Source organism: Plectropomus leopardus, chromosome 2 (genome assembly GCF_026936395.1).
Source record: "Plectropomus leopardus strain MGB_pleo_1.0 chromosome 2, ASM2693639v1, whole genome shotgun sequence".
Classification (NCBI taxonomy): domain Eukaryota; kingdom Metazoa; phylum Chordata; class Actinopteri; order Perciformes; family Serranidae; genus Plectropomus; species Plectropomus leopardus.
In genome coordinates, this window is record NC_142177.1 from 25,838,830 (window position 1) to 25,863,097 (window position 24,268).

Sequence of the window (24,268 nt, forward strand, 5' to 3'; positions counted from 1 at the left end):
TTTTTGTTCAAAATGGGCTCTATTCATTATAAAGGTTGCCAGCCCTTGGACTAAGTAAATCCCAGAGGATGCCGGTATTTGACCCAGGATTTACCTGCAGTCATTTTAGGATAGAAAAACCCTCCTCTTCACTCTGTCTGTCACTGATGTGTTGTCCCTGGTCTGTTGTTCTGTTGTTGTTCTTGTTGTGTTGTTGACTTGTCTCGTTCTCTACAAGAGAACACAAACCTGTCCCTCAAGTACTGTATTTGCCTCTCTCGGGCTGCCCTTCACTACCAAAATAACCTAAACTGTCATCTCAGTACTCTCCTCAAGTTATGTACCACACCCTGGATTCCCCTTTTCCGATGTTTCATAAAATTTGCCCCACACAATATGAAGTAAATTGTCTGTGAATAAGAGGGTTGGACAAAGTCCCTCGAGGGAGAGACTATAGTACTGCTAATCTTAACAATTGTTAATCTGTCAATTTAGTCTGTGAAAAATAATTTCAAAAAAGCTCATCCCAGGTTTCCAAAAAGGTGCCCTCAAGTATCTCATTGTGTCTGACAAACCCGAAAACGAATGAATTCACAATAATGTAAAACAGAAGAAGCACATTTCTACATTTCAGAGGCAATAGCAAATGTTTGATACTGCTTATTTTTGTTTTGGTTCCGTTTTTTTGTCTTGGATACCTTTTCTTAAAATCCACTAATTGATAAATTGACTATTGCTTTACTCCCAGGTGTTTGTCACAGGTCATCTAGAAACTCAACCTTAAAGAAATTATTGGCCTCCTCACTACTCCTTATTTGGTTCATTTAACCTACAAGTCTATCTACCAAGTCCATGCATTCATGTTGTCAAAATATGTTTCCTCTCTTAGGGCTGAGCATGTCAAATTGTCAGAGTAAAGGGGTAAGAGGGTAAATTAAAAAAACACTTAATGATACTTTGGTAAGATGATTACAGTCTGTATTAGGGTTACTGCAATACAGAATAATGTGCAGCTTTTAGAAGATGAACCTTTGTCCTGAGCTTGTTTTAACATCTTGCCTTTCTGCTGTGTTCAGTTATACAGACACTTTCTGTCTTGTGTCAGGGGGCTAGAAAAACAAAATGCACAACCAGAGACATATGACAAATGTTCAACATTAAATGGTTTTTTTCATGAGCATCAAACACATGCCTCATTGTGATTGGAAAACTGGGCTGAAATCATTCTTGGTAATGGGCTACATTAACAGAGAAGCACTGTATTGTATGTGTGTGTGTGGGGGGCGGGGATATGGAGACAGAGTGAGGTGATCAAGGATTGTTTTTTTCATTTATTTTTTTTTTTACAGATACCATGAAATCTTGTTTCTGCCACACTATAATACAGTTCATACAGTATAAAATACATAGAATATTAAGTAATCTCAAAGTGTAAAGATTATGTATATGTAGCACACACTGATCACAGTGTATTCTAACAAATGTGTGCAAGTGATAATCATCAACCATTTGGATTTTATGCAACACAAGGACAGTCATTTTTAAATAGATGTACAGTAACAGTAGCATACAGCGATTGCGTTTTGTGTGTTTCAGCCCCCTCTCTGAGCTGTTGTGTTATAGTAAAATGTACAATCACTATCATATACAAGCTTCTACTATTTGGGGATCTTTAGTTTCTTGTCATAATTATGAGAGAGGAGCTTTTAACAGTGTGGAGTTTATTCCGTTGCAGGTCTGTGATTATGTTGCCAGAATTGCAGCTTTTTTCATCTTAGATCTTTACACTGTCTTCCACTATGGCTTAAAACTGATTTTAAAGCATTGCTGCTATTTATACATCTATGCAGCATGGTCTATACTGTACATCACTCAGTGGATTAAGGCTTAAATATATTGGTCTTGCTTTTCAAATTTGAATTCTCAGCACCTCCAAAGTAATTTGAGACTGGTCTGCAAAGTGTTTCCAGAATAAAAGCAGAACAGCTAAAAAGCTAGAGTTATTATGTTTCACATTGGAACGATCCTCCACAAGGCCTGAGACCCCCATTTTGATTGAACACTAGTATATGACCCAATTCGGTTTATTTAAATTATATGTGTCTTTATTGTTTTGATTATATATTTATTTTTTTACTTATTACCTTCAATCTCTTTTTTCTTTTCAGGTTCTTTGTATTTTGTTTATTTTTGTGTGAAGCACAGTGAGTTTTCCTTTTGTGTGAGTGTGGACAGAACTGCATAAAGGGTTCCCTTTTCCTCACTTTCTGCAAATGCTTGGCAGACGACTGAGTAATCCGTGAGCATGGATTGGACCTCGGATGTGGGACCACTGAATTATTCATGACTCATGTTTAAATATGTGGTTTTGATGAAAAAAAAAATAGAATGAGTGATAAGACACAGTGATGACAGTGAAAGAAGTACCATCATTATGATGAATTTTTGGTTCCTATTTCCTATATAGAATCAAGGTTCACACATCCCCTGATTTTACTTTGAAGACAATGCAGGGAGAAAGACAAACAATCCCTATTATGGTATGGGGAAGCTTTATACATACCAATTAGTTCCGATCTTGTCATGGGACGTCATATTTTCTCTTCTTGGTTTTTAAATCTATTCTGTATGTCTGGAGCTAGTGTAACACCAGCGTATTTTAGCATGGCTTCCTGTTCCTCTTCGCTCCTGTGGTCTAATCTACACTTCTAACACTGCTGCTGTCTGTTTGTTTTTTTTTTGTGGTGTTTACAGTTAAGAAGCAGGATGGAGCAGCTGCCATGGAGATGCAGCCTCTAAAGAGTGCTGAAGGTGGAGAGTCTGATGAGAAAGAGAAGAAGAAAGTGTCCGTTTCAAAGAAAGAGAAGTCTGTGCTCCAAGGAAAGCTCACCAAACTGGCTGTCCAGATTGGCAAAGCAGGTACTGCAAACTGCATGCGGACAAGTTAAGTTTATCATTCAGTTATTCAGTTAAACCAGGGACAACAAGGCACTGAACCATCATCCTGTCTGTCAAAGCAAGACGTTGCATTGATAAGACACTTTTTGGTCGCTTAAAGCAATCACAGTTGAGAAGAATGCCAAAGTGTCTGAATTATGGAACTGTGACCGAGCCTGTTGACTTTATTTTTCCAAATGACCTTTCCCTCTGGAGATTTGCTGAATCACTATAGAGGGAACAGCTGAGACTGCATTATGCTTGTCATTATGCTTGTTCACTCGTGTAGTTTTACAATCCATACCATAATTAAATGTTTGTAATGCCATTTAAAGCAATTCATGGCACCAAGGAGTTGATGTCTAAAAGCCTTGCAGTGGGTCTGTAGAAGCAAGCATTTTTAGTAACAGATGCCCACATGCCATTTATGCCCACACTGTGGGTGTCCTCGCAGCAGCAACATAGTAGGACTTTACTGAACAAATGATAACCTTTAATATTACATATCTAAAATACTGCAGAATGCAGGGGTTTTGGACCAGTCTGAGGTTGGAATTCCTCAAAATATACCTTAATAGATTTTTAGGAAGTTAAAAAAAAAACAACTTGACTGCCAGGGCTTCCGTTGAGGGGCTGTTTTTTTTGTCAGTAAAAGGTTAATCATTTTCTGAGAATCCCTCAAAGAAGTCCCCATTTTTACAGTGTGCTGTTACATCAGACTGTTGGCGTGAGTGATGGAATGAGGACGTGGTGTCAGAACAATGAAATGGTGTGGACAGATTTCCATACAAGCAGCACTGTAAAATCATATGGCTCTCCTGCAGGTCTGGGAGAAAAAGGTTTGGGCTTGATACACTTCAGGGCCTGTGACCTTCTGCCATCTATGCCTGTTTTATATTTTCAAGCTTCTCTCAGGGTTTCCCACATATTCATTTATACCTTGCAGCCCATCACAGTTAAAACACCTGCTGAGCTGGAGTGTTTATTGGGAGCGCTGTTGAAAAATATATATAGTTCAATTGTTGATTACGCAGAGACGGAGCAGCAGAGACATCAGGTGCACTGAAAGTTAAACTTAACCGTTCCTTCTGCTGCGTCTCAAAGTTTGCATTCATTCTGCTGCTGCTCCCCCTATCATCCATCAGTCTGATCTGATCATTTTTGAACAGATTGACAGATCAATTAACCATGCTGTGAGTCACAGGGTCGCTGAGGGAAAAAAACGTATGAAGATTTCTGCCTGCGCTGCATTCACAGACCCACAAAGACCTCCGGGACATAGAACAATACAGAGGGACACTCCACGTATGTGGGAAACACTGTCTCTATACACTCTAAATAATAAACCACACCCAGTCCATTATTAGCTTTCAGAAAAGGAATAAAAACCCCAGATATACTTGAATCACAAAACATAATAGTTTACATGACTATATTATGTTTACATTATGTAACTTAGTGCATTTACCTCTATTAAAGCAGGAGGTGCCAAATGGTCTTCTGTGTATGGATGCACAGAGTCAGGAGAGATGCACTCAAATCTTCTGTCTTGCATTTGTAGGAATTAATTTATCTTTATTTATGAGAAATTAACCAAGTCCTCAGCACGTGTTTTTTTCTAACCCAAGCTGCCATATTGTTATAAGGAATGATGAAGAAAGAGTGATAAGTGGAGTTAGGGTTAGGGTCTGTCGGCTCATGTCCCCTGAAAAAATGACCAACACACACCAGGGAGAATACATCATCTTGCCAGCCTATCTGGTGCACCAACCTTAAACATATTCAGTCTGATTCAACAGTCCTGCAATAGAGCTATGATGAAGCCCCAAAACATCAGGTCTGACCCCAACGTGAACCTGTGTAGTTTCTTTCTAAGCCTGACCTGAGCCTGAACCACTGCGACAGCTTTGGGTCCAAGCCCAAAATTAAGTACAAATTTTAAAGAAAACATCAAAACATTAATTTCAGGCTAAAGTTATCAAAAGTCTTTTCAGTGTGGTGAGAGACATTTGTAACACAATCTCCGACATGCACCTTCTCGCACCAAATTTTCAGCAAGAGGAGGTGTATAACATTTCTGCTCATTAATGAGAGGCAGGAGCCCATACATTATTTGTGACGTTACACAGACTATAAGATCTGCATTGAAAAAAAGAAGAAAAAAAATACTGGGGATTGTGAACCCAAGTGGATTCAAGCCTAGGGGAATTTTGAGAAATTACAGCCTGTATGAACCCTGCAAGTTGGGTCGGGCCAATTGGGTTCGAGGGAATCAATGCTCTATCCTGCAATAAATTTTGACTTGTCAAACTAACTACTATTGTTCTTTAATGAAACTTGAGTTAATTTACACTTAAAATAATTACTTTTTCACAGAAAACCACTGACATTTCGTTGCACAAATGTGTAACAAAGTATGTATTAAATGTCTTTATTCACTGTAGTTGTGTCAGTTTGCTATCCAACTGAGCCATCATGTACAAAACCCTGACTCTGGCACACATACATGTCATATATGCAAACAAACACATGTTATTAATTACAGGTTTGCTTACCAAGTCAAAATGTAAAGATCAATTAAGGCAGCATGGTGGCTCAGTGGTTAGCACCGTTGCCCCAGAGCAACAAGGCCTTTAGGGCCATGTGTGACCTTTTAAAGGATCTCTCCATGTTTTGTTCTGGTTTCCTTTTAGTTTCTCTGTCTGTTTGTTTTTTTCCAAAATGCATGTATGTTAAAGGAGGAATTAGGCTTTCATCAGACAAAGCGCATTTTAGCAGCCTGGGGCAATTTTTTAAATTTTAGTTCAATGAGAATGAAGCTTTTTGCTTACTACTTTTGTGTTGCTCAGTGCATCCTATTTTTCTGCTCTATGCGCCTCACCTTTTGTCACGAGCGCCCTGAATGCTTTGAGTTGAAAAAACCAACTCGGGGCAGAAAGCACTAGTCGTCACTGGCATTTCTTTCCAATTGTCCAATCATATCAATCAAGAGGCTGGCCTTCTGTAGAGGCGATGACAAGTGGCAGCTACAAGTCATGGTTTGTGTTAAGCTAATGTTAGCTTACTTTAAGCATGGCTTTAGGCATATCTGAAAAAACTGTAGCCTTAACTACTTTCTAATGTTTTACCAGCTGTAATTAGGCCCGACGACTGACAGCAGATTGTCAGACCATCCCTGACTCATCCAAAGATAAGCCTTAAACCGACCATAATCCAGGTGAAGCTCCTGGACCAGCTGGTGATACTCCCTGTGATTTCTCCTATCTCTGAGGGCGTTATACTGTATACCCTCCCTGATCTCTGTTTCCCTGTGACCACAGTACTATTTGGGGGCAGCCTCTCACCCTCAATCACAGCTAGAGCAGGGGCCCTCTGTCTGTTCATTTTTTATGCAGATTTTAAGGTACAGATCTGAGCAGTGTGCCTTGCGTTTTTCCACCTGCAGAACGTGCTCCGTCTGATCCAGGCCTCAGGAATCTTCTGTCAGACAATTCATTCCAACCACAGATCACATAAAGTGTCCACTCAGACTCTATCTTTTGACAATCTGTTGTTCAGCTGGTAACCTTCGGTATCTTTTTTTCAGGTTTGCTCATGTCGGCCGTCACAGTCATCATCCTGGTCCTGTACTTTGCCATCGACAACTTTGTGATGCAGAAGCTCCCTTGGATGCCAGAGTGCACTCCCATCTACGTCCAGTACTTTGTCAAGTTCTTCATCATCGGTGTGACTGTGTTGGTGGTGGCCGTGCCTGAGGGGCTGCCGCTAGCTGTCACCATCTCCCTGGCTTACTCTGTTAAGGTGAGGAAGAAAATGGAAAGACATACAGTTCATACATTAAGGCACTGCTGTACAAGTCTCTTTTCTAACCTTAATACAGTGTACTGAAAAATTTGCTAAGAAGATACAGACTGTGCCATTGCCCCACATTTTCCATGAATGAATTAATTTTTTGTGCAGTTTTGTGAGAAACCAATTCTGAAGTCTGAATAGCATATTTGAGTCTTTGACTGCCGCTGTGAATTCACTAAGCATTTTAACGTACAATGTGAGCATATGTGTTTTTTTGTGTTGTGGCTATTATAGTCAATGAAGTTTAAGCAGCAAATATCAGTCCCTCTAGGATTGCAGGTTGTTTTAGGGATTGCTGTGTCCTAAAATACCTGATTTCACAGCAGCTTTTCTATCAAATTTCAGTGAATGTTGCAATGTTTATAAGCTTTTTTTCAATGAAATTTTGGTGGTAAGTGGAAATTTCAAAAAATAATTGTGATGCTGTCTCCCATTCAGAGCTTTTTATGAACATTGAGTGTTTCCAACAGAATTAGAATATTTTTGATGGTTGGGGTATTGCTGTCGTTTGATTCATCGCAGAAGAACGTTCTCTGTGAGCTGCTATACTCCTGCTCTGTCTGCCCGGTTAGCACGAGCTATTACAACACAATGTGATCTCATCCCTACTCGTCGTATTAAGCTGTTTGGGTAGAGCCTCCACAGTAGCAATTAACATCCAACATTGCACCGGCTTGACTGCATGAAGCTAACAGTTAGTCCTGCCACTCTTTGAGTCACACTATTCCAGGCACAGAGCTGTGGTCAGTCTCATGCATCAGCAGTCTCACAATAAACCAAGAGAGAGAAAAAAGAGAGGGGCTGATCGAGTCAATACGCTGTGTGCAGCTTTACAATGAAATTAGATTTTACCTTTTTTGAAAAGTAAAGTTTGCGGTTAAGTTAAGGTGATTGGACAAAAAAAAGGTCACACAGATTTCACAAGGACTGGCTTCATTTGTGTTAAGTGTTTTCATTGCAACATCGCAAAATCCTGGAGGGACTGAAATATGCATTGCAACAAGTCATGATCATTGTGTTGTTTCCTGCCAACAGAAAATGATGAAAGACAACAACCTGGTGCGTCACCTGGATGCATGTGAAACGATGGGCAATGCTACAGCCATCTGCTCTGACAAGACAGGCACACTAACCACCAACCGCATGACGGCTGTTCAGTGTTATGTTGGAGATGTGCACTACAAAGAAATCCCAGATCCTGGAGCTCTGCCACCCAAAACGCTGGACTTACTGGTCAATGCCATCTCCATCAACAGCGCCTATACCACCAAGATACTGGTAAGCCACCTGTAATGGTAGCCATTGTAGAAGTTACTTTTAACGTGAATGCTAAATTAGGGACATAATGTTACTGCATCTGAACACCTTAACATATTAGTGATTTCATATTTTCTTATGGAATTTAAAACATATAACCCTTCTATTTTTACACTTTACATCATATGCGGCACTCGTTTTGAACACTTTATTTATCACTTTATTCTATTTTACAAAAGCCTGTTTAGTTAGGACTTAAATATGTTGAGTTAGCTGCATAGATTTCAGCTGTCTTTGTGTGAGCGGTGAAACCATATGATGAGAGCGGCCCTGAAACAGTGAGACGGTTCTGCAGTGCTTTCTTCTTGGCAAAGCAGTCAGTCTGTGTCCTTGGCTGCTGCTTTAGATTCATCAGGCATTCACTCAACTTGTCACCTTGAGAACGGTTGTGTAATTTTGTCTTATCTGATATTCAGAGCATAGCAGACTGTAATTGAATCCAATCTGTCTAAGTGCTGGAGATCGTCTCTTGTTTACAGTGAATGTAGCGAAGAGAGATTTTTCTTTAAGCCAATTAGACCTGTATGCAAAAAGAAATAGATACATAGATAGAAGTAAATATATAGACACACAGGTTCACACACACTCACACAAACTGTTACATGTTTTAATAACAGTATCTGAAACCTGTTTGCATAATTACTCCTTCAGGCCACAGATCCGAAACACCATTTCCATAATAAAGCATTTGGCATAAATATCCTAAAAGCAAAGATTGCCAAGAATCAGGATGTCTTCAGACTGTTAGAGCTACATGCCTCAGTAATAATTTTCCTGGCATGACCATGTATACTCACCTGCACGCACACACACATACACGCATACACCATTTGTGCTTGCCTGTGTGTCACTAACCTTGTAAACCCCTGTAGAGTCTATTCATTGATGGCTGACCAACTGACAAATGCCCTTATGGAACTTGCATGAGGAATGAGTTGAGCAGGCGGGACATCTGCGATAAAAGGATCCCACAGATTTCACTTCCTACCCCTCAAGGCACAATCACAGTCTTAGTGAAAACATGGTAATGGTCATTGGGTTTCTTAGATGGAGAGCTGCGTATTTGTGTCTGCTCTAGTTTTAATGCTGGTTTCTTTGAAGCACAGTAGATACATTTATGCAATGCAGTTACTTCAGGCATACAAGTAGCATAATTGCGTGTCTCTCAGGCTTTATGCCAGCCTGCACAGTGATTTTTTAAAATCTTTTTGATGTGTGCCTACAGAGTACCTATCTAAAAACATAAAACAGCGTCAAATTTAATTTAACTCCTCAGAAGTCAAGATTGTGTATTTATTCCCATGAATCACTGCTTTTCCCTGTGTTAAAAAAGCAGGACCTTTAGCCTAGAATCAAAGATAATGTTGCTGTTTAAATAAAGATTTTTTGTCAAAGACAGGTCACGTCTTACCTCACAGCACACATGCCGCAGTTGTTATCTACAGTTAATACAGTAAATGGATTCCTTTGATTGATGTGTATCTGTAGGCCTTTACAGACTGTGGGCATTTTTTTTTTTTATTTGTGTGTGTGTGATTAATTCACATCTTTTTTTCCCAAATTGTTATTTTCATCATGAATAGTTTCACAATGAACACAAATATTACATTGCGAAAAGTGGAAAGGTTGATTTTTCTGAGCTTTAGCTTTATACGAATGAAGGCATCAACCAATCACATTTTGCAGAACAGACGTCCTGTCACAACACCACGACAATGACAAACCCGTTTTTTGCAAATTGTTGCAAATGTTCATCGCTGCTGGTATAAATAGTTTTGATGTGGGCAAGTTTTTTGAATTTTCATGTAATTTATTTGTCACACCCCCGCAGTGACATCTTTTCACCACTTGCCATATATCAAATAGTGAAGACCCAGACCTACAGCCTGAGTGATAGTCAATACCACGTGTCCAGTAAGATACAAGTCAAAGTCAGAGCAGTCTTGAGATGAAATTTGATCTGAGTCCATATGAGGAGTTAAGTTCAAGTCAGGAATGAGACTAAATGTTCTTGAAATTCAAGAAACAAAACTGTGGCCTTTCAATATCTGCAGAATAACTTTTACAACAATTACCCAGTAAAGTTCTTTTGGATTTTGAAAAGGTTTAAATGTGAATTTACCAAAGTGTAGCATTATTTGTTAACATTGTGAATACAACACTGGTGGTTACATGGCAAAGACAAACTATAGAAAAAAGCAAGAAACAGGGCTTGGAAATCCTATTTTCTCATCTGTAGTTGGAATTGACTTGTAATGGTGGACAAAATTAAAGAGACAAAACATGACATTACTGTAAAGACCTAGTTAAGAAATCTTTTACATTAGCAGAAGTTTTTGAATGTCATCCACAGCCATATAGTTCAAAAGGTGATGTAGCTATTGACCTTATGAGGTTGCCTTAGTTTCCCTATTCCCGCAGCGTTTCTTTACCAAGACGTGCAGCATTAACAAGATCCCTTTTGAAAAACCTGGAGGAATGCATTGCAGCATTACATCAGACTATTGTGCCTCCATAACTGCTTAGTTCAACGGAATTAAGCACCAGCAGCGTGCAGCTTAGACCTGGTGGATTAAATGGCACATTCTGTCAGTTTAATAATCTCTTCATTCATAAAAGAGGTTACCTCATGCACCAAAGTAGAAGTTAAATTTAGGGAAACTTCAAATTATATCAGCTTACATACTAGTACTGTTTGTTTCCTTCCGTCAGCAGTAATTACCTCCAGCAGAGGAGTGCACTGTAGCCGGCTAACCACTTAGCTACCCAAGTGACGACACCGCATTTATTTAAAGACTGTACATCCATATCTGTTCATCCATGCATACCTATGTATATCCACAGAACATATGAATAAATATAGCATGGAACACAAAATCTAGCCAATAAATAGAAGAGAGTACAGTACGTGTCAGCATGAATGTGTTTACCGAGCGCTCTTATTTGAATGAAGGAAAGGAACAAAGGGGAAGCAAGTTGGAGGAGGACAAATGTAATTAAGGAATGAAGTGAATTCAGAAAGCAGGAGGCAAAAGGGAAATTTCTGAGGAATATTTAGTACACCCCCCTCTCCCTCCCCCAGCCGCCCCCTCTCCCTCAGCGCCACTCCAGCCCTGCAGTATGCTGGCTGGTGTGTTCTTATATAACAGGCCAATCCTGTGGGATGCCAGGATGGCTATGGAAGCCTTTGATGGCCACCACACAAAGGCACAAAGGCAAAGAGGCAGGCTTTGATACCCGTATCAGTCCCCCTATACTGCCTCTCTGTCTTCATAATACAGCCAGTGGTATGGCTTCGCTTCTTCTGTCAGCACATACCGACTCTAAAGTGGAGAAGCTTCATCCCCGAGGGAGATATTCACACACATTTACACAATGAATACAGTATAAGCATGCTCATCCTGTACATGCACATGCTCGCAGATACTGTATCCATGTGCACACTTACACTCATTCATATATTCCAGAAAGGATGTGTGCACACATGCATACAAATAAGCATACCATCTTGCCTCACATGTCTCTTGCAGATAAGTCGAGCGTGCCACAGAGCAATTTGTGAATGGCATTTAGTGACGTCAAAATGCTGACTTCATTTCAAAGGAACGTGCGTCATCACTGTGGTCAAGAGCCTCATGGCGAAGAGTCGCCTCATAGAATCGGACGTACTTTCAGTCTTTTCTTTTTTTATCTTACTTTCATGTCCTTTCTAAGTTTTTTCATTATGTATCAGACGTATTTGTGCATAAGAAGATTTTTTTAACTGCAGATGCATACACATCTGTCACATCAGGCATTCTCGCACCGTAGGAGATGTTCAGATCACAGTTGTATGTTCTCAGAGCACAGTTGCATGTGTTTAGCATGGCTGTGTGAGTGTCCTGGGAGCTAAGTCTCATGTTGTTTCAGCCACCTGCTCAGGTCATTATTATGGTCAGGGACAGGAGAGGTAGATAGTAGACACACAAACACACAAAACTATACACACAATTGTGAGGCATAGGTGCTTGGAAAGGGTAAAAATATACTTAACAGAATGTTTCTGATGTTGAAATGTTGATAACAGAAAACAAAAATGAGTTCATTTTTAAACAGAAAAACACTCCATTTGTCGCTCCACAATGAGCAATTTATTGTTTGTAATTAAAATGAACTGCCTCTTTTTTGTTCAATAGTGAATGGTGAGGTCCTACTATAATTGGCTTTGGCTTACAGTGCTTTTGTCATCTGGACGTTGCGTGCTTGTTTGCACAACATGGTGGAAAGATGAGAGAGTCTTGGATGTCTTTAGCTTGAAGCATCCAGTGTCCCCATGGAATAGTTTTGGACCCTGAGAAAGCGATAGAGACGGATAATCAGTGGAGGACACAGAGACAGAGACATCTTCAGCAGAATGATGTCCTTCTCTTCACTCATTCTTTCTCTTTCTGTGTTCAGCACTTGCTTACAGACTTAACAGCGTTGCTGAGATGGCAGTGAAAGAGAAATCGTCATCACATTTAAATGACAATGCTTTGATGTTTCAGAGGCGCAAAGCGTAATGGGCTCCCTGCGTTTCCCTCACACATGACATGATAGATTTCTTGCTTTCAGTTATTGTGTTTCTAGTTTTTCCTGATTTAATTATTAATTCATACATAAAAAATTCATTGGGAGAATGGATGGCCATGGTAATAATATTGATTATCTGTAACATACAGAAGTAAAAATGATACGATATGGTTGTTAAGTAATTTTTGTTTTGCCGTGGTTTGTTTCACAAAAGCAAATTCAGTCTAAAAAATGGGGTCCACACCTCTTATATAAGTAAATGTAGTTGTTGACTTAAATGATAAAAAAATCAAAGTAATCTTTGTGAAATTGAAATTGGCAGAATTAAAGCAACAAGCAATTTAATCCAAAGTTGCTGTGTCGCTTTGTAGTGTGAACGCAGCTTTAGACCTGCATTGTTTCTAATGGCCAGCAGGGGCAGCTTCACTGGTTGCGAAAACAAGATTGTATAGAAATCTGTGAGGAAACAACTCTACTTCTCACTTGATTTAATTACATCAGCAAAAAATGTTCCTCGTGAGATTATGGTCTCAATCGCAAGTCCTCGTCAGTACAGCCTTATGCTCATTTTGTAAATTTTTGTCGCCTTTAAACTAAAGTAGGCCCAAGTGATATAGCAGGGGTTTGCATTAAGGTATAATTGACAAGATGCTATCACAGCAGCCTGTCAATCAGAACAGATGCTGCGTTCCATTTATCTCAGAAGTCAGAGGGGAGAGCTGTGAATAACGTCATGCATGCGTTAACTGTGTCCCAGTACAATAAGTTGTTAAACCAAGATGTCAGCAATACCAATTGAAGCCACGTTAGCCAATGTTAGCAATAACAGGCTGATAAGGAAAAATTTTGGCGGATTTTGTGAATATAAACACGGTCCCAACATATCCACAAAACTGTGTGTACAAGTGTTTTAACAAGACACATATAAGACTGGGGTGCCCAGTAGCTCAGTTGGTGAAGCGGACCCCTTCATACAGAGGCTAAGTCCTCACCGCAGCGGCTGCGGGCTCAGTTTAGGCCTCGGTCCTTTGCTGCATGTCATCCCCTCTCTCTGCCTCTTTCATGCTTAAGCTGTCGTGTAGAATAAAGGCAAAAAAACCTCCCAAAAAAACCCAAAAACATTTTATTACCACAGCTTTTATGACTGTCTATGCCCAGAGTGTGAGTGAGGTCATCGAGGCAACATTCACTTCTTTTACACAGTCTGTGCACGTAATGACGAGGTATCAGTTCAGCTACGATATGAGACCAGGGAGTGTACTGTAACAAACTAACTTCTCTCAACTTAAATGAGCTCATTTATAACCTGCCACTCAAACATCAAAGGTAACACCTGGAGTAGTATTTTGACGACAACAGTTGTAGTTAATGAAAACCAGAAATTAAGACGATAAACTTAAGTAAGAGGTAGAGAAGCTTAAATGGAGGCTAGAGCACCAACACACTTAGCTGTGTTATGAGCACCATGGACAGGTTAGATCACTGTTCTATATGGAAACTCTAACTCAAAGCAAAGGGGAAAAGCACATCAGACAACCACGTTTTATAGTAGTACTAACCGTCATAATAAAGCAAGAATATTAGAGGTTATGAAAATAAATAGTGTATATTATTGTATAGTTAAAATACTAACATACAAGGAAGGCTATATCAGTATTGTCACTCTTTTATTGAAAAGGCATTCACACAAATTAGTTTGAAATAAAGATTTAGTTTGAATTAAAATTTGAGACATGTATCTTGTCCTGTTGGTTTTGGAAAATCAAATTTCTGCAGGAGAAGTGCAAACACAGGATATAACAAGACATTAGGAAGAAATAAATGAAAGCCAATGGAAAGGGAGTAAAGAAAGCATAGGATGTTTAAGTGCAGCAAAAGAGCAAAGGAAAAGGGTGAAATTATACAAAAAGACGAGAGAGAAACCACACTCGCGTGACAAGTGTCCTCATCATGGACTGGAAGACTGTATTACTGCCCTCCAGCGTGCCTCCAGGCCTCAGCCCAGTTGGCTGGTAGAGTCATGTGGAGTGCAAGAATATCATCCACTCCTCCATGCAAAGAGGGAACAAGAGGGAAGGCGGAGGGATGGGGACCCTGCAAGAGACTGGGGTGACTGATAGTGAGAAAGAGGAGAAATTCATCTTGAGCAAGGAAGTCGATAGGGATAGAAGGAAATGAGAGAGAAAAAGACAAATTAGAAAGTGTAAAATCAGATACAGACAGAGACAAACAAGAGTAAAGGGTGGGGTTGAGTGTGAAGAGAAAAGGAAGAAAATGGAGGAGTAAGGGAAGGAACAGGAGGGATGGATTAAGGAGAGCCCCAGGTGGAATAGGAAGTAAAGTTGCCAGCTCTCCCTCTGGCATATGTCCTTGCCTGCGGGAGCACCCAAGGACCAGGGAGAGGGCAGCTGGTCATTAACCACGTCCAGGCCAGGACGTGCCAACCATAGCCCACTCATGCCAACGCTGGGCAACCCATGCCAGCAACTGTCCTTGTGCGTAGAAACTCACGTCAGGCTAAACCTCTGCGGAATCTCTGAGAATTACAGTGTCGCTGTCAGCCTTTTGTTTATTTGTCCTGCTTTGTTTAGTTTTGCAGCAGTTATTGGTCTTTGTGTTTCTCTACAAAGTGGCACAAGTTGTGTAGCGAGCTAGAATTCACCAAATCACCTGTTCCGAATACAACATCTGTTTTTCTGTTTTTTAGAGATTGTGCCAAAATTTCAAAATTAGATTTTGTTTCTTTGTCATTTTCAAATCTCAAAACACTTTTATTGCAACAAAGAAAGTTAAAACCTTTTTTAAGACTGTGGAAATCGTTGAGGGAGAGCATCGTTTTCAAGCTGAGCGTGAACAAGACATTTAAAAAAGTCAGGGACCTGAGGCTCACAGAGCACCGTAGTGGCCCAAATATTATAATAACGATAGTAAGAGTCCATCACCTTTGTAACACCTGAAGGAATTTAACAGGGTAGATTAATACTTTCTTTGAAATGTTGGGTTTTTTTCAAATATGAATTGGTAAATTAGTACAATTCTAAAGTTTGATTTGTTTGTGCGTTTCTATTTCGGTTTCATAAAACCCTCATTTCAGTAGGCAAATACAAAATCAGTATTCTAAAATGTAGGTATGAATCAGAAAAATGAATTCCAAACACAAATTTCAAATTTGTTAAAAATTTAAAGTTAAAAGTTAAATGTCATATTGTAAAGGGAACCACATTGTAAATAAGTGGAATTACTGATACCTGTCGGCCAGATAACAACTAATTTGGCTTGAAGGTCAAACATATGACTACATGAGTTGTTAAAAAAATATGTCTTTTCTGCATAAGTGAATTTGCTTTCTGAAATTAAATTAGTCCTCTTCAGTGGATCGTGTAACTGAACCCAATTACTGTTTTGACAATTTCTGAACCCATCAGCTATTATCGGATGACAGTAAAGCCTCTGGGGGCAACAGCCAATATTTTGGAAGATCGTGTGGAGTCGATGGATTTTTGGGCTGTGTTTCACCTTTGTTTGCTGCTCATTGTTTACAGGTCAATAAGCAACTTGAGACAGGTCCAGACACTATTTCAGCTGAACTCTATAAGCAGGTATCTGCATACATTTTTTTTAATGATTTAAAAATCTAATAAAAATGCGCCAATGCATTCAGCGTCATTTTCACTCAACACACACTGGTTACCACCATGCAACCAAAGCACACTCAAACGTCAGCACTGCTTGGACTACAAATGGGAACCAGAGTGTTACCCTTACCAAACTCTTGTCCTGTTGCCTGCACATTCTGCAGACATATGCAGATATCTGTTTATAAAGACTTCTGTGTGATAAAAGCTAGGAGACAAACTATGCAAAGCAAAAATCACCCCTGGCATCTTTTGATGTGTTTGTTTTTTTAAAGCAAATTTTTTACTTAAGTTTTATGTTTGAATGATCACTTGTAACTGTAATACATCATATATGGTTTTCAGCTAGTCATTTGTACATTTAGTTGTTTAGTGTGATGTGTTTCTGTTGCTTGGAGCCTATTCTCCCAAACACTTCACAGACAGTGCAGATGAGACCATTTGTTCCGTCCCCTCATTAGCCAATGACAGGCAGTGTCTTCCTGATGTAATCACTGGTCGTTAGGAAAAGGCATTAATTCTGTTATTTACCGCAAACTCTGTATAAAGTATTTATACTCTTGTCTGTGTCTGTGAGACACACAGCTGAACACTAACCAGATATGTCCAATTACTAGGTGAACATGGGCCAGTACTCTGATTGGGTTTTAATGATTAATGAGATTTTAGATGACTTTCTCTCTAACCCTCTTTGCTGGAACCTCTGGCTCAAAGCAGCTGCAGCTAAAGGACACGTAACGTATGTCTGAGCCTGAATGAAATCAGTATTCATTGTTTCTTAAGAAATTGGTTTCATAATATTGAGCTGATAGGTAAACACTGAAAGCAGATATATCATTCCCTAGACAGATGGCTTAAGCTTTTAAAGAAGAATCCTTCCATTGTATTTGCTTCATTTAATGTAGGATTTACTTAAATGTAAACTGCAGAACACAGAGAAAAGTGAAAGCTTGAAATTGTTGATTGTAAATTCAAATTATATAGCCCATAATCTGTCGATTAGAGATTTTCTCAAAGGGCTTTAAAACCTCTATGGCATACGGTATAACAGCTTTGATGCTTAGACCCTCGGTTCAGTTGTTTTATAAATCAGTAAGTAAACAGATTGTAGATAAGTCATATTTTCTTATTCATTGCTTTGAATTATATTTTAGCCTTTGTCTGTCACATTAACACATTAATAGCATTCTCTATCAAAACCTCGTTAGCAGGTGGACAAGAGCAGCCATTAGATGGAAAGTGAAAGTGAGTGCACCAATTCCAACAAGCCATTTGTGTGATTAACTGCACTGCCAATACAGAATCTTTGTCAACACGTTTCAGCAAGTGCTGAGTGAAGAAAACAGTAACAAGAAAGTAAAATTCAAAACATTGGTAATGTCAAGCTATCCTTTTAAATGTAGTCTTGGTTGGAGGCTTTTTGAGAAGAACAGAACAGAACAGCGAGCCTGCAGTCAATCTATTTTGGGGCAAATAGCACAGACTGAAGGTGTCTGCATAGCAGCAAGTCAGACGCATTATGGCCAGTGTGCTTCTGACATGCTGTGTTGTTTTGTATATGTGTGCAGGGATGTGTATGTGTGCTATGGAAAGAGTGTTCCTGACATGCTGTTATTTTGCTGTGAGTGTAGGTGTCAAGCGTAGTGTAGGTACAGGGAGAATGGGTTTCAGCTAAGTGCGAGCTAATAAGCATCTAAATTAAAGCAGCCAGCGGGATCAAACCCAGAACCCCCTTGTTGTGAGACAACAGTGCTACCCACTGCACCACCAGGCCAATCCACAAACATTACTGTTCGTCTGTGCCGATTAATAACATACAAAAACACTTCAGTGCTATTGTTCAGTTTTACATCAAATTTAATCCATGTTGCCCGGATTTTGTTTTTATCCTTTAGAGCTGCAAAAATGAGTGATTAAAAGCTCTGCTTAACAACTACAAATTAACTCTTTGAAACCTGAGCAAATAGTCCTGATTTCTTTTAAGAACATAAGGAGATGGCAATGTGCATCTTTGCAAGAAATAACTTTAAAAAAAAGCAAGAAATTGGTGAAAGTTACAAGATAATTTCCTGAAAATTAGCAAAAAGGAAAATAAAAAAAAAAAAAACAAGGAAAGGCCTTTTTAAAAAGTGCTATAATAATATATAGATATATTTCTGTCACAGATATTTAAATATAAAAGTATAATAAATACATGTGCAGTTCATTTTGCCGTAGTTTTCCCTTGTCATTTTTAGGTCTTCCTTTTCTTATTGTAACTAATTTCATGCTAATTTTAGGGGTAATTTGCCTTTTTCTCTGTTTTTAAAAGAAATTGCACCAATACACCGACCAAGCGTGAAGTTGATCGAATGAACAGTTTTCAAGAAATAAAATCAAAGAGTGGTGAAATCATCCCATTTCAGTCAGATAAGTTTGGGTTTCAGACTGATGGACAATAAAAAAAAGGTATACAAAGACGCTACTTTGAGCTTTACCTTTCAAGTTGTACTGGAATTTTTTCAGCGGTTTTTGACTTTGCTATGTGAACAAATAAGAGTAGTAGTTCATTGAGAACATAATCAGCAGATTCATCAATAATGAGAATAATCATTAGTTGCAGGCCTAATTGCCATATTCACAGCCCATAATTTGTACTGTATGTCTGTTATAAAAACTGCAGGTAGAGTGAGTAACAGCTTGAGAGTGTGTAATTATTTGAAGACGCATGTTATGAATGATGACAGTAAGGATTGCACACTCTCACATGGGTCTGTACTTATGAGCATCAGTGTCACTACAGTGGTCAGTGTGTGTCTGTGTGTGTGTGTGAGGGAAATAGATGTTGATGATGATGATATTTGTTCTATCACAATTTCTGAAAAAGATTTACATTTAGAACTAGTTATGAATAGACAAGCTATCTATGCTTTACTAATTGTATTTCTGTGTGATGTGACAAGTAGAATGAGTGAGTAAAAGGAGTGAAGCGCGGGAAATACTGATAAATAATGACTGGAGTAAGATGAAACGGGAGAAACAGAAAGATTGGAGGACATGTGTGAAGTGAGATGAGTGAAAATCCTGTCAGAGAATCTGAGCCAAAGAGTAAGAATCCCCAAGTGGCGGAGAGAGAGCGAGCACCCTCTCTTTTCCCAGCTCTCTCCTTCCAAGTATGTTTTGCCCAGTGTTCCCATGGCAACGCCGAGTCTTCCACAAGCTGACCACACTCACACTCTTGCACATACAGTGAGTGTGTGTACGCAAATTGCACACATATACTGTAGCACCTGAACAGCCACGTGCACAGATGGTAATAATATCACACACATAACCTACAGTAAAAGGCTCCACTGCTGTCTGATAATAAACTCCAGTTCTGAGAGATAGAGAAAATGCTCCACTGGCACCACATACTGTATAACACTTCCCTGCTACTCAGAGTAAACACATTAATCCATCATCAACAAATTAATTAGCAACAATTTGGATTATTAAGTGATTGTTTTTCAAGAAAAAAAGACAAATATCTTCTTGTTCCAGCTGGAAAAAAAAGAAAATGAGCTGCTTTTATGTGTTTTTTATGACATTAAATTTAATATCTTTGGATTTTGGACTGCAGGTCAGACAAAACAAACAATTGCAGGATGTTGCTTTGGGCACTGGGATATTGTGATAGGTGTTTATTCTGATAATTTTCTGAATTTCTATAGACTAAATGTTCAATCACAGTATTAAAAACTATGGAATTTGATTTAACTAATTTCCAGGTCTGGATTAGTGTGAGGAAATACAGTATGGATAATATTTGTATTTCCAGACTAATGCCCCAATGTAGTCTTCTAAAATATCAAATTCAGAATTTGCGGTGATGTAGTTATCACAGAAGTAAACTGATTAACTTTTCTGTGTAAGGAAGCTATACCTTTGGGGCGCCCAGTAGCTCAGTTGGTGGAATGGGCGCCCCATGTAGAGAGGCTATGTCCTTGCTGCAGCGGCCGCAGGTTCACTTCCAGCCTTGGCTCTTTGCTACATGTCATCCCCTCTCTCTCTCTCTCTCTCTCTCTCTTTTACGCTGATGCTGTCCTACCCTCAGTAAAGGCAAAAGGCAAAAAAAAAAATCTTTTTTTTAAAAAAAAAAAAAGCCATACATTTATGTAGGGCTCCCAAGGTTATGAAATTCCTGGAAAAGAAATTAAAAAGAAATTAGAAAAACAGTTTTACAGGCCTGTAAATGATTTGGAATTACCAGAACATTCTGGAAAAGTTTTGAAATTCTGTTCTGGCTGTTGGAAAATATGTTCATAAAACCTAAAACCCTGCATCTCATGTTTAACGTTACAAAAATACGTTCTTTGGATTACTAATTTAAAAACCTGTGAATCTGCATGATCGTGGAAACCTGACTTGTATCACATGATAAACATTTTATGTTGGCAGCTGTAATGTCTAACAACCGAGTACATTTAACTAGTGCTAGTAGTTTGCTCTTCAGCAAATCTTTGGTAAGTGCATGTTTAATAATGTATGGCTTTTAATGACAAATGTTATACATGACTATAAAGAGAGGCAGACCCCAGCTGTGCTGGATGTATGCTCTGCATCTGCACCAAAATGTCTGATGTTGGCAACATGGGGAAAAAGTTTTAATCAGCCATACTCAAAGACTACCAGCATCTGCACTTATTTAACACCTGCAGTAGTCCAACCAGATATTGTTACCACTTTGTGTTTATTGTATATGAAGACACAAAGGCATTCATTAACATATTCCATGATACATTTTTTATACAATGTCTGTCTGAGGGCATGGCACACTGAAGTAAGAGCCCTAAATGTGCTCTGTGATTGATACATAGGCCTAATGTTGCCAATTTTTTAAAAATATTTATTTAAATTAAGTCATGGAAATGGGGTTAAATATTAGGGAAAAGTTATGTTTTGAAAAATTATCAGTAAAAATGTGCTTAAAGGAATGAAAACACAGGGTTTAGTTTTAGTCAAAAAACGGTTTATGGTATATCGCTGCCACCTTAGCAGGGACCCTGGCTTCCTTCATTGTCGTTTTAATGGACACATTGAATAAGCAGTTCTTGAAGAAATTTAAAAATATGGGGGAAATATAGCACTGGTTAGTTGAGCTTGTGTGGGTTAATTTATTTTTATTAGCAACAGTTTGATTTCAAAACCGTTTATTTACATGATGAAAGTCAAGCTATTTGTACAAACATTCAAACATGGTCTGAAAAATGTGAGAAGTCTGGATGTTTGAGTCTGAAAAACGATGGACTTTTGAAATTCGAAAATGTTTAGGAACCCGGTAATTGCTTTATCACAAATGTAATCCTTTAAGTTAACTGGTAATAAAAGAAATACGATATCAGAAATATATTTCACACATTTTATGTGAGAAGAAACCTTGCGTTTTCATTCTTTCACACATGTAGCCATGTTGAAATGTGGCTACTGAGATGTTCACTGAACCGGAGAAGAACACGGCTCTAAATGTACAATTACAGATTGGAATGGGTTGAGCCCTATGCCTGAAATAAGAACATCCAAATTTGATTCCATCCATCTCCTCCCTCCATCACCCTCCCACACAGAGCAACCCTTTCACCTGCTAGCTGCTTAATTATCACCAGCAGCTATTTCAAGCCTTGCATTGGCCGCAGTGCGCTGAAGAAAAGAGGATCTCATTGATTGAATAGATCACAGAACAAACAGTATTGAGTGTTTGTTCTTAAAATGTATTCAGACCTGAGAGTCTCCCTACCGGATTTTCTTTGTATACCATGTCAGAAACCATATACCATATCAGAAACCATAACAAATAATAATAATAATAATAAAATCAAATATGCATGAAGTTATTTAAAAACAGAGGTAAAACTAAATGTCTTTAAATCATCAAAACCTTGATGAGTGAAAAACACCCACAGGTAGAGAAAAACATGTAATATGGCGAATATTTGTCTGAAAATAGAATTTAACACTGAAAAATCTCTTCCTCTTCCCCTCTCCAGCCCCCGGATAAGGAAGGCGGTCTGCCGAAGCAGGTAGGCAACAAGACGGAGTGCGGCCTGCTGGGATTGGTCCTGGACCTGAAGCGGGATTACCAGCCAGTAAGAAACCAGCTCCCAGAGGAGAAGCTTTACAAAGTGTACACCTTCAACTCTGTCAGGAAGTCCATGAGCACCGTCGTCAAATTATCTGATGGAACCTTCCGCATGTACAGCAAGGGAGCCTCTGAGATCGTCCTCAAAAAGTGAGTGTGGTTTTGTGATTAAAATGAGATGACAAAAATAGTAGCACATGACCTTGTTGTAGAGTAATATGATACAATCAAGTGCTGAATTTTCCTTTTTTTTCCCACCACCTTTATAGCTAATCCATTTTGAGTGCATAATGCACTTGAAGATGTAACATATTGCACATTCCCCAGGCAGCGAGAGTGGGCTGAGTCTCCACTAGAGGGTCACACAATTCTGACATTTTACAGAGCATTACACAAACAGTACAGTAACCAATGCATAACTCTGAGAAAAACATGACAGTTTGAAAGCTTCCTGCATCCATTTATGGAATTAATAGAGGTGTTCTTTTGTCAATTATTGACATTAAAATTGAACATTAAATCATAATAAACAGCTGTTACACATTTTGCACATTAAACATTAATGCAAATAAAGCTTTTTAAATTGAGGTCATTTGGTTTTACAGATTTTTGACCCAAGTTAATTTTTGAACGAATTACAGTTATTATTTATAGTTATTATTTATTTTATATAGTTATTTGCTTTTTTAAAATGTCTTCGAATTTAATCCAGCTCTGCAAGTTGTGCTTCATATTGGTACACCTGTTTATTTTCTATTTGTATGTTTGTTTAGCTCTTGAGAAATCCATTTATTGTAAATCAGATATAACTGTATTTTGGCTGCAATAATAATTTAGGCCAGTGGTTCCCAACATTGCTTGTCTGATGTCTCAAGTACCCCTGCATCAGCAAAACGCATTATGTTTCAAATGTGTTTGTTTTAATTGATTTTAAACTGGATGTTAACACCATTAATCATAAAAGTGGATATTTTTTTTTATATCTGGACCTTGGAATTACAGAAGCGTTTTATTTAGTACGTTTAGCTATCGATTTAAACCAGGAAGTTTTTCAGGCCAAGGACCCCCTTTGAACTAAAGTTAATTCTCTGAATGTTTTTTTCTCTTGTCTGCACTCTTGTTTGTTAAATTAGCAGCAGTTGTAGCATGGCTATAGCCTCACCCTCTGCGCTTTCACACGCTCTCCATCGCAACATGATGCGTTAAGGTCCGGTGTTACAGCTGACTAAATATGACTATTTAACCTGTCAATCAAATGATGTCTGTTTTTTTCTAAAATAGTTAAGTACTCCCTCTGGTATAAGTACATTTTTTTTTCATCCTTGTTGGCTTACAGTACGAGGTTCAAAGTTAATTTACTCTGGAAAGAGCAGGTGACAAAACAAGCCCACATCAGAAGCCATTTAGTAGCTGTTCTGGAGCTTTCGATCATGTCAAACAATCTTTTTTCTTTTTAAATGTTATTAAAATGTTTTTGGGGACTTTAATGGCCTTTATTTGACAGGACAGCTAGAGAGATGACAGGAAAGGGGGATGAGAGAGAGTGGGGATGACATGCAGAACAGGTTCCCCGGTTGGACTCGAGCCCGGGGCAGCTGCGACGAGGACCTATAGCCTCTGAATATGGGCCGCACACTCTACCAACTGAGCTACCTGGCGCCCCACGTCACACAATCTTCATCAGCAGATGGAGTTAGAACTAAATATTTCACAAATATTTGTCTGTGAAGATTTAAAATTGATAAATAAAAGACTGCATTTAATATTCAATACTGTCTGACGTGTGTGCACAGGCCAGATTCCCTCCACAGCATATTTGGTTTTAGGTCAGTTTGAAATAAGTATTGTTACAATACACAATTTAAGATACCCTAATCCCGCCTCTACTCCCCTGATTACA

The 24,268-nt window shown here is 38.8% G+C and overlaps 1 protein-coding gene across 13 annotated transcripts in view; it reads left to right on the top strand.

The window, feature by feature from the left end:
• Positions 1 to 24,268, top strand: part of atp2b2 (ATPase plasma membrane Ca2+ transporting 2) — a 160,550-nt gene that overhangs the window by 116,665 nt on the left and 19,617 nt on the right. For all 13 annotated transcript variants that reach the window (XM_088089278.1, XM_088089292.1, XM_088089281.1 and 10 more), the window contains 4 exons: positions 2,734 to 2,898; positions 6,503 to 6,717; positions 7,804 to 8,046; positions 22,277 to 22,518. In XM_088089278.1, the coding sequence (XP_087945404.1) occupies positions 2,734 to 2,898; positions 6,503 to 6,717; positions 7,804 to 8,046; positions 22,277 to 22,518 (865 nt within the window). The remainder of the gene's footprint in view (positions 1 to 2,733; positions 2,899 to 6,502; positions 6,718 to 7,803; positions 8,047 to 22,276; positions 22,519 to 24,268) is intronic.